At 42.5% G+C, this 15,823-nt stretch overlaps 1 protein-coding gene across 14 annotated transcripts in view; it reads right to left on the bottom strand.

Moving 5' to 3' along the window:
* Nucleotides 1–15,823, bottom strand: part of MYCBP2 (MYC binding protein 2) — a 275,096-nt gene that overhangs the window by 155,870 nt on the left and 103,403 nt on the right. For 7 of the 14 annotated variants that reach the window (XM_073664075.1, XM_073664074.1, XM_073664073.1 and 4 more), the window contains exons 11-18: nt 13,218–13,294; nt 12,177–12,381; nt 11,917–12,081; nt 9,351–9,509; nt 8,395–8,599; nt 8,144–8,295; nt 1,917–2,018; nt 1,717–1,767 (exon numbers count right to left, since the gene is read on the bottom strand). In XM_073664075.1, the coding sequence (XP_073520176.1) occupies nt 1,717–1,767; nt 1,917–2,018; nt 8,144–8,295; nt 8,395–8,599; nt 9,351–9,509; nt 11,917–12,081; nt 12,177–12,381; nt 13,218–13,294 (1,116 nt within the window). The remainder of the gene's footprint in view (nt 1–1,716; nt 1,768–1,916; nt 2,019–8,143; nt 8,296–8,394; nt 8,600–9,350; nt 9,510–11,916; nt 12,082–12,176; nt 12,382–13,217; nt 13,295–15,823) is intronic. The other 7 variants (XM_073664069.1, XM_073664067.1, XM_073664063.1 and 4 more) reach the window with 4 other exon arrangements.

Raw genomic sequence — 15,823 nt, forward strand, 5'->3', positions numbered from 1 at the left:
AGCACATCAATTACAGAAAGAGCCTGTATATATGCACCAAAATATAGGTCCACTATGGTTAATGCCACAGCTACGGTTTAGAGAATAAATAATAAAGACATGAATAAGGTCCCTCCACCAGAACCTGCCCTATGTATTGTGGTTTGTTCAATACATTGCATCTTTTTTTCATGCTAACTATTCAGGGAACTCCTCATTAGCATCTACTGTACCCATTACGGACCCATATTATGAAGGTCCAATTGAATCTTTAGGCTGGTTTCACACATCCGACTTTCACAGTCCAAGTACAAGCCGTGATGTCCAGACTGGCTGCCGGTCTCCTGACCAGAACTCCACAGCCTCATAACCATATAACTCACACTTGGGCCACATTCACAGATAGATTCAGTATTTGGCCATTAATTTACATCACTATTTAGGTTTATCATTTTTATTGGAATTGAAAAAAAAAATAAAAAATTGGGGAAAAAAAACAAACATTATAAATACAATATACAATGAAGAATTCTAAAGGGAAAGGAACAATGGGAAAGGCGTTGGATGGGAGAGGGGAAATATAAATATCAGTATGTGTAAGCCAAAATCAGGAGGGGAACAATCAAAGAAGTATAATAGAAACACATCACCACTTGTGTATTCATCACCCGCTCCTGGTTTTGGCTTACAAGTACTGCTGTAAAACACTGATCAAATACTGAATGTGTGAATGCGGCCTTAGGAGAAGCGTTCATGAAAGGCCCCTTGCAGCACTCCAAATGTAATAAGGACAGGAGCTTTCAGATCCAAGTGGGACATACTTCTGTCTCAGGTAATTCCTAAATGGAAGAGTTAATATTTACCAGTAATATTGGTCAGCATTAGACGCTGACTGGCAAAGCTCCATCATCACTTTGGGCTGTCAATTTCAGCTAGATTCAGTATGTATCTCATGATCTCGGCATTAGGAACTGAAATGTTACCGTTCTAACCCTTTAAACTGGTATATTTAGAAAATGTCAGTAAAGTGCACTTTTCTGATGAAAGGTTAGGTCTTTATTCTCACTATTAGTTATTAAATTCTGGTATCTGAGCAGTGGGCTGCACCATAGACTTTATATTAATCACAAACCTTTGGGAGCCATTTTACAAAAATGAATACTGAGAAATACAGAGACTACCAAAAATGTTCATATACATACATTCTCCAATGCATATAATTTATGTCCATTACATCCTAGTAATATATCAATTTTAGGAAAGAATAGGATGAAAAATATAGCTCCTACTTTAAAATCAACTTATAAATAACAATACCATGTACTGATAACAGTCCCATGTCTGGTTTATCCTACTACTACTCGTTTAAGAAATCCATTCTCACTATACACACGTCTATAGAGCCTTGTTCTCACAAAGAAATTAAGATTTTATTAGACTTTTCGGCAGCGTTCATATCAATATGCATGCAGTACAAGCAGTGTACAACAAACCTTTTTTTTTTTTTTTTTTTTAAGAGACAGGATCAAGAAAGGTAATTTGGGCACTTGGATATAAATGGTCATGTCAGGTTCACGAACGGCATAAGTTACAAGATTTGAAGTTTTAGTATAAAAATATCCTTCTGTTGTGGTATTAATCCCTAAATACTGCTGCTCAGAGAACTATTAGTCCATTGCTTAGAGTAGTACATACAGTTAACTGCAAAGCTCAATGCAAACACTTCGCAATTATTACCAGTTTTCAGGAAAATCACCATACCTAAATTTCCATTTGGTTTATTATTTCCTAAAAAAGAATAAAATAAAATAAAATGTAATGCAAAAAAAATGTATACATATAAAATAATAAAATAATAGTCTTTCTGGGATGAGGAAATTAAAGATAGAAGTGACAACTCTAGCTTTGCATTAGCTTACAATCCTAAGCATTTATACCTCTTCCTTCATCGATTCTATGTCTCCGGTTAACCCTTTGCCTTTTGTCGTCTTGTCGTAGCTGAAGGTGTTCATCGATGTTAACACCTGCCACAGGCACAGCTGAAACAATTCAAGATAGAAGAATCATATGCAGCACCATTTTATAGTGACATCAGTGGATTAAGGGCAGCTTAGTAGACCGCTTTGGAAGTGGTCTGATTGCAGAACTCTCGGGTCTAGCAACCATCGCTGCGCTTTAGAGTGATCTGTATATACACAATACAGTTTAGAAGAATTATGTAGTCATAGCCAAAAGTTTTGAGACACATTTTGGATTTCACAAAGTTTGTTACTTAAATTTTTTTAGTGTCAATTTGAAATAACTTTAGATTGCTATAAAGGGTGACCAAAGGTCTTATAAAAAAAATTGCAGTCATTCCTTTCAATGTCCACTGAATTTCAGCTTTGCCACAAAATGATCTGCTTATATCATTTCGGTGATTTTCTCATTAGCTCAGGAGAAAAAGCGTTTAACAAGTACAAGGAATCTGATATCTCTCTGCCATGTGGATTATAAGAGCAGTCTGGTTCCTTTAAAAAGGGGCTGGTGCTTGAAATCATTACTGCTTCGCATCAAAAAGGCTTTACAGGCAATAACATTGCCACTTGTAAGAATGCCCCCAAATCAACCATTTCTCAGATCATCAAGAACTTCAAAAAGATTTAAATTACTGTGAAGGCAGCTTAAGCGTGCACGAGAAAATCCAGCAAGTGCGAGGACAATCTCCTAAAGAAGATTCAGCTAACAGATAGGGTTCAACCCCGTGCAGAAAAAAGTAGGCCAGCAAAGATGACATTTCTCACAAAAGCAGTTGATCGCTGAGGCACCACCACCAATCTGATTTTGATGGCTTATGCTAAAGCTTGGCTAGCTACCAATATCAGTCCCAGGAAACAACCTTTTTTTGTAAGTACCAGATCATAAACTGTATGGTGGTGTCCCAGGAACAGCATGTGGAGACTGTCCTCATGTCATGTGAATGGAGCATATGTGTCATCACAGAAGATTTCTAACAATACCACCCAAGCTGGCCTTCTCATAGTGCAGATGCCAAACCCACTACTAAATTCCAAGAAACAGGTTCTGTCACCAATGCACCAAAAGCAGGATGACCGAAAAATGCTAAGTATGTATCAACAGCAACCACTATTCTCTGGAGATTCAGCAAGATTTAGCAATGATTGTCTGTCTCTGGAATGTGACCTTAGCCGTGTTTCAAGTTAGTGATTGGATCCAATGGCATCACTATAAAAGGTAGTTGCTACTACACCTGTCTGAGGACAATCCAGACTGTTAGGTAGAACAATAAAACATTATCCATCAGGTTCTGTTCAGTGTTGGCTGGAAGTTTGGCAACTGAACTGCGGATGACAGGTCTGTTTGGGCAGCATTGGATTACGGTAAATGTTTTGTGGTGTGCTTGGTTCACAAAAAACAATCTCAACACTCTCTGCTTAGTATAATGCAATCCTTCACATTGCCTGTACAGAAAAAAATTGTTTTAAAACATGAAAATAACTGAAATCTACATTAACATTAAGACCATCATTGTCATGTGTCACACGCCTTCACATTTGAAAGAGTGAAGATGAATCCAAGATGACTGCATTCAAGATAACCTCTATGTTGGTGACATAGCCCATCAGGTTTCCCCCTTCCTCCACAGCTGGTGCCTAAAATTCTACCACGTCTGCCAAACGGTTATAGAGAGGGTCTCCAAAGTAAGGAAACTCCCATATCATAAAACAAGCACATGTACATGGAAAACAGATGGGCAAAAAAATGGTGCATGTGCAGTTATGCTAATATTGCATGTGCAGGGTAAACCAGACACTGCAAGAGGAGAGGGGGGGGGGGGGTTACAGTTCCCGAAGGGACAAAGTGTAGGAAAGTAGCAAACGTCAGCAGCGCACAGAAGGGGAGAGGGCATCTGGGAAATGTAGCCACCCAGTAGTCACGTGATTGCCAAGAAACACTAAATTTCTTACCGGTAATATGATTTTCCTGAGCCCATGACAGCACTACAACGAGAGAGGGGATCCACCCCTCAAGGACAGAAAACCTATAGAATAAAAGGGCGGCGCCTCTCCACCACCTCAGCTGTTTACAGAGCATGAGAGGACACTACTTAAGTTATATATCCCATGATTTTTCCTTCTACACACCGTGTGAATCAAACACCACGAAGGAAATGAAGTGATAAACTTCTACCAGTGATGGGAAGGAATATAAGGGTGCTGTCATGGGCTCAGGAAAATCACATTACCGGTAAGTAATTTAGTGTTTTCCTATCACCCATGACAGCACCACAACGAGAGATTTACAGAGAAAAAAAACTTTAAAGTTAGGGTGGGACCACAACCTGTAGAACAGTTTTCCTAAAAGAAAGGACAGCAGAAGGTCCCAGGTCAAGCCTATAGTGTCTATAGAAGGTGCAAGGTGAAGACTGAATCGCAACCTTACAAAATGCTTGATGGGGACATCCGCTTCCTTATTGTTCCGTCATGGATTCCCCGGATTAGCACAGAAAGTAGGGTGCACAATTTCCTGACTTCTATGGAAATTGGAAGCCAGCTACGGAAGATAGAGTAGCTCAGGAACCGGCCCATCTTCTAGGATCCTCTAGGATCTAGGATCTGTCGGATAAATAAAGGATTAACCGACAAAGCTTGAATGTCACTAACCTACCATGCTGAAGTCAGGGCCACCGGGATAATAGTCTTTAATGTGAAGACCCTGAATCCATGGGTTCAAGTGAAGGCTTGTTTGAGCCATAAGCACTGGATTCAGATCCCAGGGTGCCATCTTTGGACTGAAAATGGGCCTAGATCCAAAGCTCACTTTCACATTCTTTGCTTATTCAATGCAGGTTGGACGCTGTAATATTACACTTAAGTTCTGATGGCCCCCAGATTCCTGGTCTCTGCTTGCCGGCAGCTCGCGGTAGATTTAAGGACCAGCCGATGTCAGTGGTTGCGTGACCCGTCACATGACTAAATTATGTCAGCGCAGGTCCTTTAGCCTACCACGAGCTGCTGGCAAGCAGAGACAAGGACTCCGGGGGCCATCAGAAGGTAAGTATAATATTTATTTTATTCTTTTTTTTTTACAGGTTCTATGGTACCCGGGTCTGGAGGAAAGTCTCCTCTTCTTCATACCCGGGTACCATCCGCACATTGAAACGCATGGAATCCGCATGTACAGATGGAGTGATGCGGATTCCATGCAAGTTAAGGGCGGAGAAAATGCAGCGCTTCCGCAAAATAATTGGTAGTGCTGCATATTTTTCTGCAATGATAATCCGCAGCGGAAATTTCCGCAGCAAGTGCACAGCACATGCAGATTATTATTGGGGAACATAGCAGACCTTCTACCAAGCGTTTTTTAAGAGTTTCTGCAGCGGAATTGCCGCTGCGGAAACGCTTAAAACGCATAGTGGGCACACAGCCTAAATCCTCATTTTATGCCAAGAACTATTCTCAGGAAATTTGATGTTTCATGTGAATTGGAACCTGATTGTATACCTCCTTAAATGCCTATACTACTATATAGCAATCTGGAACTGCATATTTACTAGCAGGTCTTATAGAGTCCATTTCCAATGATCTAACTCTCAGGAATCTGTACAGCTCATTCGGGTTGTAGCAAACCCAGGTAGGCCTGGGTTAAATAATAGCTTTACAGGTCTTGATTAGGGCACCTGGAGAGCTAAGCACTAGAGGAGGCTAGGCATTCACCTTAGTCAGGCTGCTGGAAAGCAGTGCAGACGGTATGTGTCTTGGAGCTAATCAGAGACACGGGCCAGACTCGACAGGTATCAGTGGTTGCCCTGGATGTTTTGTTTGATCAAGCTGGGTTAGCGGAGCTGTATATGAGTAGTCAGGGTCTGTCCTATTTAGTCAGCGCTTGGACAAGACCAGAAATATTAATGTTTATAACTTCTGTGCAACCTGTAAAAAGCAATAAAACTACGCTTGATTGGACCAAACCAACAATGGCTGTATGAGCACTACATGATGCCTCCTACCTTTAAGAGTGAAACCCTACAAGGTTTATTATTAACCTGCAAAACTAAGGAAGCGCTCTTATTGTCACCTGCCTCCAATCGGCATTCCACAGAGCCAGCTGAGCACCAGCCAGGAATACTGCCTCTGTCTCAAAATAGAGGCTAGGATATTTTTCCCCCTGAATTCGGTAAGCTTGTCATGCCCAGTTTACAGTCGCTGAACTTGGTTTTGTCAGACAAACTTAGTTGTGCAACCAGTACCTTTACAAAGAGGGACTATGAGGCACAGGGCGCTACAAGGCACAGACACCCTATAAAGCACTACAAGACACAGGGGCACCCTGATGCACCGAGAGACACTATGAGGCCCTATGAGGTACTAACAGGCGCTATATGGCACTATGAATGCACCATAAGGCACTATGATATGCTATGAGGCGCTATGAAGAGCCATAAGGCGCCAGGCTATGATGTGCCATGAGGCGCCAGGCTATGATGTGCCATGAGGCGCTATGATGTGCTATAAAGCGCTATGCTATGAGGCACTACGCTATGATCTGCCATGAGGCACTATGATGTGTTATAAAGCGCTATGCTATGAAGCACAATGATGTGCTCTCTGTGAAGTGCAAAAAGGCTTTATGAGGTACTGTACTCAGATTTTTATTTAAAAGAGTAATCCATCTGAGTGAAGGATAAACCTTTCCTTTGGGTGGTAAATCTCAATTGTCAAACTAGCCCCACCCGAAGGAGCCAACTGATGAGACGCAGCTGGACAGCAGACCTTCACAGAGACCATGTGCTGTATTAACACCATGTGCCGTCCTATGGATGGAGTGAACAGACTGGAGGACAACAGTAAAAACCTTACTTTAACATTTATTGAGCAGATTGAGGCTCATTTTTGTGGTAAATTCTGAAGGCTAATCATGAGGCTCTGTTTGGCCCAGACATGTGGCTAACTTTAGCCTAGAGGTCTAAGGTCCAGTTTCCGTCCTGAAGCCAAATTTAAAGCACAAGGCCCTTGGCCCAGATGGGGTCTTACAGAGCGCACACACACACATTTTTGAGTTTTGCTCTAACTTCCTTCAGCCTTTCCTAGTAATCATACCAAGGAAAGGGCCCCATAAACAAGGTAAACATTCACAAAGATCACTCACCACCAGCTGTACGGATTCGGAGGCTGGACCAAGTCACAGGTCTGTTCCTCTCCATCCGGCCGTGCCTGAGCAATACTGGGGTGGTCAACCCCAGGTAGGGACGCCTCCAATAGTGCGCTGATCGAAGCTGGACCTGCTGACCCCAGGCAGGGGCGCAGCTCAACAGGTGCTCCCATTGATGTGCAGAGCTGGAGCTGCTGATCCCAGACAGGGGCGCAGTTCCACAGCAGCTTCTCCACTGATGCACTGAGCTGGAGTTGCCGACTCCAGACAGGGGCGCAGTTCCACAGCTGCTCTCTCACTGATGTGCAGAGCTGGAGCTGCCGACCCCAGACAGGGGCGCAGTTCCACAGCAGCTTCTCCACTGATGCACGGAGCTGGAGCTGCCGACCCCAGGCAGGGGCGCCGCTCAGTCGTATCCGGATCTTCAACAGGTAAGCCTGTCTAAGGTCCTCCCATTAAGGACCCTCCAATACGCTCGTCATCAGGGCCGCAGGCTGGTATAAAACAGTAGCTGGAAACATGTTAGAAGACATGGGTCTCCACTACTTCTTTTTCCACCGGTGTGTGTCTTAGAGAGCGATTTCCTGGATAGCGTTCTGCGCCACCGGGATGCGCGGCTGCCAGGCCACCATAAGCTAATAGTGCGGCTGCTGCTCGCGCCGTCCGACGGAGGCGGCCCCTGGCGCCGGCCGCAGCAGAGACTGTGCCTTGTTGGAAACCAACTGCCCCAGGTCTGGAAATAATCTTCTCTTCTTTCCTCTGCCGCCGTTTTAAAAAGGTTCCCCCTCAAGGACAGGAAACCAACTGAGGTGGTGGAGAGGCGCCACCCTTTTATTCTATAGGTTTCCTGTCCGGGAAAGGCGGATCCCCTCTCTCGTAGTGCTGTCATGGGCGATAGGGTGAGGGTCACAAAAAATGACAAGGAACCTGATGTATGGAATGCCCTGCATCTTAACATTATGCAAAAAAAAATTCTTAAAAAAATAATAATGTAAAAGAAATTAAGATTTCACACCTTTACCTAGAAGGAGATCCAAAGGAATCATCTCCTTCACAGCATCTAGGATTCCTCTCTGTCGTGCATCATGACCATCCAGCTCTCTTGCACAAGCCTTGCAGCATCCACATACGGCACAGCCCGACTCTCCAGAGCCACAGCCACAAACCCTAAATAATAAAGCATAATCCAAGGAGATCACTTAGTAAGGAAATCAATTCATTCTAACTTCTGCAATCCAGTTACACAGTGTTATTTTGCCGACATACCCGCCTGGAACCCGATCTGGCCGCCCACTGCTAACACAGCTGGCACCATATCCTGTGCAGTCTCCACACACGGTGCAAACCATACAATGCTCCAACTTCCACTTGTGCATTCGAGGAGGACACATAACAGATTTCTCATCTTTTTCATCCAGCTCTTCTTCAAGGTCTTCATCCATCGCAGTTGCCATATTTTCTACACCAAATCCTAAAAGACATGACAAAAGTATGGAGGCTTACTCCTCGATAGGAAAACATAAGTCTCCAAATGTTATTCAGCATAATACTTGATGTTTACTTCATATCAGATCTTCAATGCTCTCTCTTAGGCCTGGTTCAGCCAGTGAAGCTGGAAATAATAATTTGATTTTAGTGCTTAAAAGGGAATCTATCAACAGGATTTCACCCGCCAAACTATTTACATGTACATGTAGCACTTTCAAGGACAAGTCCAGCAATACCTTTACATGGCCAGTCTGATCTTCTGTTACTGAGAAATCAGGGTTTCAGGCTAAAGAATGATTTGTAGACCTGAAGCCTCTATCACTCTAGGCTCTATCCCCAACCCAGCACCGTCGCCTTTTCCTTGACCAACGGCCTCTATGGTGTGTGACTCCAGTCAAAGGAGCAGTCAGTCAAGCAGGAGGAAGCAGTGCTTGATGGGGGATAGAGCTGGAGTGACGGAGGCTTCAGATCTACCATAGCCATATGTATATCAGTTCAAATACTGATATCTCAGTAATATAGGAACAGAATGGCCATGTAAAAGGTATTGCTGGACTTTGCTGTGAAAGAGCTACATGTATATATAAATAGTTTGGGGTGTGAAATCATGCGGAGTCTGACAGATTCCCTTTAAAACGTGGACGAACACTAAATCAATCAAGTCTCTAAAATAAGTAGACTTACTTTTTATATAGTGTTGTGTTTTCATTATGCTTACTTTTCCTTAATTTTACCTTTTCCACCTTGACTTAAAGCTCCAGTGTCTCTTCCACATTGTCCTTTATTATTCACTCCAAAGGTCCATACTTCACCTTTCTTAGTCAAAACACAAGTATGGGCTTTGCCCATAGCCACGTGAGTAACAAAGTGTCCTTTCAGGTCAGTAACCAAATCTATAAGATAAAGACATTCATTTACAGTGCAATTTAGCCATTCTATATAACACATTTATATAGAAGTGTGACCTCAAATGCCTTTCACATTTTTCTTCTGCAGTTCATAGCACATTTGGCAATTGCATCAGGTGTATATGCCTTCAGTAAAACTAAAGGGTATACAGATGTATATTTTGTATGCAGAGTATCTAGAGTTCACATTTGGGTATATACATATTAGCCGCATGGGCTGCTTTACGTTACAGAACTTAAAACCACGTAAAATCCAATGTACTGCAGTCAATGCCAGATTTATACACAAGCAGATTTTCTTAAATTTTCAGAATATGACTGCTCTGTGAAAAAGTCCCTAGCATTTGCTTATGATAAGCCAAGGAACCACAAAGCTGTTCCACTTTTAGCACCTTAACTTCACATGCAATGACAGATATTTTCTCTCTCACGATTTACATTTCATCTGAATCGGTTCCATTCATGTGAATGAGGTGGCTTCACTTGAATAGGACGGTTGAAGAAATCGGTTTATCAAATTCCACAGCAAATATACAGGGTGTGAGCCTACCCTCAGATTCTCAACCACACACCATTATGACAGTATAAAAGTGCTATTAAATAAGCCAGACTACAAGTGCCAGCAACCAGCACATCATAGCTACTAATGCTACAAACAAGCACTGTGCACGGATGTGGCAGATATTAAAGAGAATCTGTCAGAAGGTTTTTTTCTATGTAATCTTAAGGCAGCATGAGGTAGGGGCTGAGATACTGAATTTAGCGATGTATCACTTATTAGGTTGTTTGCTGTATCAATACAATGTGTGTTTTATCATCAGGAGATTATCACAGCTGAACTGGTACCCACATGAATTCTGGTCCAACTCCACCCCCACCACTGATAAGCAGCTTAACTGTCAATAGACAATGTACACAGAAAGCTATGGTGTGGGTGGGGTTAGCTTTCTGAGCTCTGCTACATCTAAAAACTTTGTGTCATAACTGCTGCACCCAGTGAAGTGATACATCGCTGGAATCAGTCTCTTTTTCTACATTATGCTGCACTGCACAAAACCTTGTGGCAGATTCCCTTTAAAGGGAACCTGTGACGTCCTTTTTTGCTATTAAACTGGCCCCAATGTCTTGTTAGTGATGCACATTGCATCACTAACATGTTGCTCTCAAACAAAAAGTTTCAGTATTTAGCTCAAAAATCACTTTTTATACTTTGAGGATTGCACCGCATACCTTCTGTTTCAGTCACAGTCAGTCAAATGCCTTTTGAAAATTTCCCCGCCCATCGTATTATCATTCCTTCCCATCACAGCAATCTCCCAGCAAATCCCATACTTGCACAATGACTCCCAGCTTTCCGGCATGCGCCCTGAATCTGAGTGTATGTCCCAGCTTCATATCCTATGTGCACATGATCTGAAGCCATTGCGCAGCAGAGCGGCGGGTGGGAAGACAGGCGCACATGGCGTGCACGCTCACAAACTGTCATGTGGCCACTGACTCCCAGCAGCTCCGGAGCATGCACTCATAGGATATGAAGCTGGGACATACACCCAGATTCAGGAAGCATGCTGAAAAGCTGGGAGTCACTGCGCTAGAGCGGGATCTGCTGGGAAATTGCAGTGATGGGAAGGAATGATAATACAACCGACGTGGAGAAGACGGGTGGGAAGACAGGTAGGAAGACAGGCGCACATAGCGTGCACACTCGCAAACTGTCATGTGGCCACCGACTCCCAGCAGCTCCGGAGCATGCACTCATAGGATATGAAGCTGGGACATACACCCAGATTCAGGAAGCATGCTGAAAAGCTGGGAGTCACTGCGCTAGAGCGGGATCTGCTGGGAAATTGCAGTGATGGGAAGGAATGATAATACAACCGACATGGAGAATTTCAAAAGGCATTTGATGGACCATGGCTGAAAAGCTAGAGCTGCCCACCCCTATGACAGAAACAGAAAGTATGTGGGGAAATCAAAGTATAAAAAATGATTTTTACTCTAAATACTGGGACATTTTGCGTGAGATAAACATGTTAGTGATGAAATGTGCATCACTAACGAGACATTGGGGGCAGTTTATAGCAAAAAAAGGACGTGACAGGCTCCCTTTCCAGGATGTCCCTAAAACCACCTAATACCGTACAGTCCTGAATGATAAAGACATATGGCACAATCGGGGAGGCAATGTTGAAGTTCACTGTTGCTGGCTTATTTATTGTATACTTTCCTTTTTTAAATTTATTTTTAAATAAAACCTTTATTACAAGCCACCTGCTAAAAAGGTCAATGTCTAAAAGGGGAAACAAACTACATTATGTCATTATTCGGAACGGCAAAGAAAGACGATCACAGCCAGCCTGCAGGATAATCACATTGTATTTTTATCGCTTACTTGAGTTGTCAGAATAGATGGCATCTTTTCCAAACATGAACAGCTCCCCGTCCTTTGTGATGACAGAACTGCTCCCGTTATTGCACGCTGTAGTAAGAACAAACTTCCCTTCCATTTTGATCATTTTTTTGGGCTTGTATGGTTTTGACTGTCTTCTGCTCTTTGCTGTAAAATGTAAAGGATAAGCAAAACATATTTTAGTATTTAATGATCTTCACATTTTTGTACAGGTCTTAACTCTACTAGTAGGAAATACTGACTTGATTCACCATCTTCTCCTTTACTGGCTGTTCCTGTGAAAAACACACTCCCGTCTTCAGCAGTGAGTAAGGCATGGGATCCATCATGACCAACTGAGAACTGGACAATCTTTGGAGATTTTGTTATGGGCAGCTCCACCCATTTGCCAGTTGAGGGGCCACCTTGCTTGATTCCAAGGCTCTGATATTTACCAGTGTAATACACCTTAAAAACACAATGAGAAAATTAGTTTTATTCATTTAAAAAGGGAAATTTTCACCAGGTTTTTACTATATAACCGAAGAGCAACATGATGTAGAGGCCGAGACCCTAAATCCGGCAATGTGTAACTTAGTTTACTGGGTTCAGATACCATCATAAGTGTTCTCTGCTGCAGATCGAGCAGTGCTCAGAATGCTGAGCCCTCTATAGCCCCGCCCACACCACGGATGGGCAGATTTCTGTGTACACTGTACATTGACAGAAAGCTGCTAATAAGTAATGGGGCGGGGTTACACAGCGCAGTTTACTAGGAGGCATGAGACACTTAGTCCTGTACTGATAATCTCCTGCAGATAAAACACTGATTGTATAGAAACAGCAACCTAGTAAGTGACATCGCTTTCACACAACCAGCTTACAGATTCCTAAAATTAAATAGATATATATGATTTTTTTTATTTAGTAACATCTGATAAAGTAGACCGAGTTCATTTCCCCGTTATTACATATAATGTGATACAGAACAGTGGCAAAGTATAAGGAGGAAACCTCTGAATGGAAGAATGGGGATGTGATTCTGTGATTCCTATTAAATCTAAGCCACTCCATTTATAGCAAGATGATCTGCTTTGTAATACATTACGTTGCCTGCAGTGATTTACTTTAGATGACCTTTAGCGTTCATTTCTGATCAGTATCTTATTACAACACAGTGGTGAGAAAAGATTATTTAATCACTCTCAAGGAAACGGTAAATCTTAATCCTGCAATCCAGTAAGCAGGGAAAACCATCTTTTTGAAGCTCTAGTTTTACACAATTCCACACAATGCTGATCTACCTTTCCACTAGACGTTTTCATTAGTGCAAACTCTCTTCCTGCTCCAAGAACAGCCAATTCTTCATCATAGCCAGTACCTAGTAAGACAAATAGTTCAGTGGAGGAGTGCATTGGAAAAAAAAGAGTTATAAAAGAGTGTGCAAAAGGCAGCCTCTATGCGACAACACATCTAAGACTCTGCCGACAACTTATTTTCTACAGGTCTAAGGTATACGACTGGAATATGAACAGATTTCTTTTAAGCATAAGATGGGACAGTATTTTTTCCATATAGACTGTATACTTTTTTTTTTTCCCCCCTCACAATGGAAGTCAATGGCCAATATGCCACTGTAAGCCTAAACAGTGGGATACTTAAGGAAATTTAACAAATAAGCCAAGAAAAAAACAAACATTTGAAAAAAATCTGGCGAGTGTCATTTTTTCATGAGCCCCAAAATGGTGTGCTATAACAACTGACATAAATGGCTGGTTCAATAAGAAGTGTCCTGTCTGTAGGTGGCTCTAACTGTGGTTGTCCCAGGAACAGCAACCCCCATGATCAGCTAGTCCCTGGGAGACAAGAATCATTAAAGGGACTGTCATAATCAAAGGCGCTCGGTACTTCATAGCAGAATCAATAATTTAAATACACCTTCCCACCTGCTTGGCGTCCACCCATCTTCCCTCTATGAGACCAGAGCTGTATCAAGTAAGGAGGGGGTGGAAATAAGGTTGAGTGCACACGATGTGGATTTAATGCGTTTCCGCCCCGGAAACGCATTAAAATCGCATGTTAAGAGGTCTGCCATGTTTCCCAATGATAATCCGCATGTGCTGTGCACATGCTACGGAAATTTCCGCTGCGGATTATCATTTGGAAAAATCTGCAGCACAACCAATTTGGGTGCGATTTTGTGACGAAATCGCGCCCATTGACTTGCATAAAATACGCACGTATAGATTTATACATGTGGATTTTATGCGGTTCAATGTGCGGATGGTACCCGGGTCTAGAGAAGAGGAGACTCTCATCCGACCCAGGTACCATTGTACCGAAAGTTAAAAAAGAATTATAAAGTAAAAAATTAAAAAAAAAAAAATATTCATACTCACCTCTCTCATCGGCGGCCCGCGGTGTACTGGCAGGACCTGCAGGGACGTCATTTAATCAGCCAATGGTCACGCGACCATCAGCTGATTAAATGAAGTCACCGCAGGTCCTGCCAGTACACCGCGGGCCACAGAAGAGGAGAGTATAAGGTTTTTTTTTTTTTTTTTTACTTTTTAATTATTTTTTTTTTAGTATAGATGCACCATTTGAAAGCAGAACTCTCATAAGTTGGTCACACAATATAAATCCATGCCAGTTGCACGGATTTATATTGTGTGACCAACTTATATTGTCAAGCCCTTTTCCAAATGCATTTGAGTGATGCTCAAAATCGGTTGAAAAAAACAAAAACACGCATGGGTTTTTTCTACCAGGGAGAGGAAAAAACTCAGTAAATTTCAGCTTCAAATCTGCATCATGGGCATTTAGCCTAAGAGGGAAAAACCAGCAGGTGGGAAGGTATATTTAAATGATTGGCTCCACCTTGAAGCACTGAGCGGCAGGACTTCGTTTGAACAGTCATCCTGTGCTGACAGAGGCCTTTTAACCTGTTCAGGACCTTTGACGTAAACTTGCATCATAGCGATCTTGTTGGTACAGGAACAAGTAATAGCCGAGACCTGAAGGTCACTGCCAGGAGCTGTACCCACACCGCCCAGTGCCATTTAACCCCCTAAATGCTGCGATAGATATGCCCTCTCCTTTCCGATTGGTACCCCCCACAATAATTGTGAGGGCCCGATCGTTGCCATGGCAACCCGAGGTCTGCCAGCTTGTTAGACCATGCCAAAAGCATGGTCTGAGAGGCTTCTTTCAGTGCAGCACTGACAGGTATAATGTATTGCAATGCATTATACCAGTGATCAGAGTAATGAAAGTTAAAGTCCCATAGCGGGACTAAGTTAAAAAAAAAAAAAAAAAAAGCTTGGGCTGAGTAATTTTTCATTCACTCAGCCCGATGTTATACGATTGTGAATCGCCTGAGGTTTAAAAATGCTCACTACACACGTAGCCAAATTTCTTGAGAGGTGTAGTTTTCAAAATGGGGTTTCTGCTGTTTTGGCATGTCAGGGGTTCTTCAAAAGTGACACGTCGTCTGCAACCTATTCCAGCCAAAATGGCGTTACAAAAGTCAAATGCCGCTCCATCCCTACTGAGCCCTGCCATGTGCCCAAGCAGTAGTTTTCCACCACATATGGGGAATCTGCGTATTCAGGAGAAATTGCAGAACAAATTGTATGGTTTATTTTCTCCTGTTACCCTTGTGAAAATGAAAAAATTTGGGGCTAAAGCAGCATTTTTGTGGAAAAAAAAAATTTGATTTTTTATTTTGACGGCTCAACGTTATCAAGTTCTGTGAAACACTTACGGTTTCAAGGTGCTCACCACACAGCTAGATAAATTCCTTGAGGGGTGTAATATCCAAAATGGGGTCATATGTGAAGGGTTTCCTCTATTTAGGCACATCAGGGACTCTGCAAACACAACATAGTGTCCGCTATGTATTCCAGAC

Source organism: Phyllobates terribilis, unplaced genomic scaffold (genome assembly GCF_046119375.1).
Source record: "Phyllobates terribilis strain yellow unplaced genomic scaffold, ASM4611937v1 Scaffold_2__4_contigs__length_985480577, whole genome shotgun sequence".
Taxonomy (NCBI): domain Eukaryota; kingdom Metazoa; phylum Chordata; class Amphibia; order Anura; family Dendrobatidae; genus Phyllobates; species Phyllobates terribilis.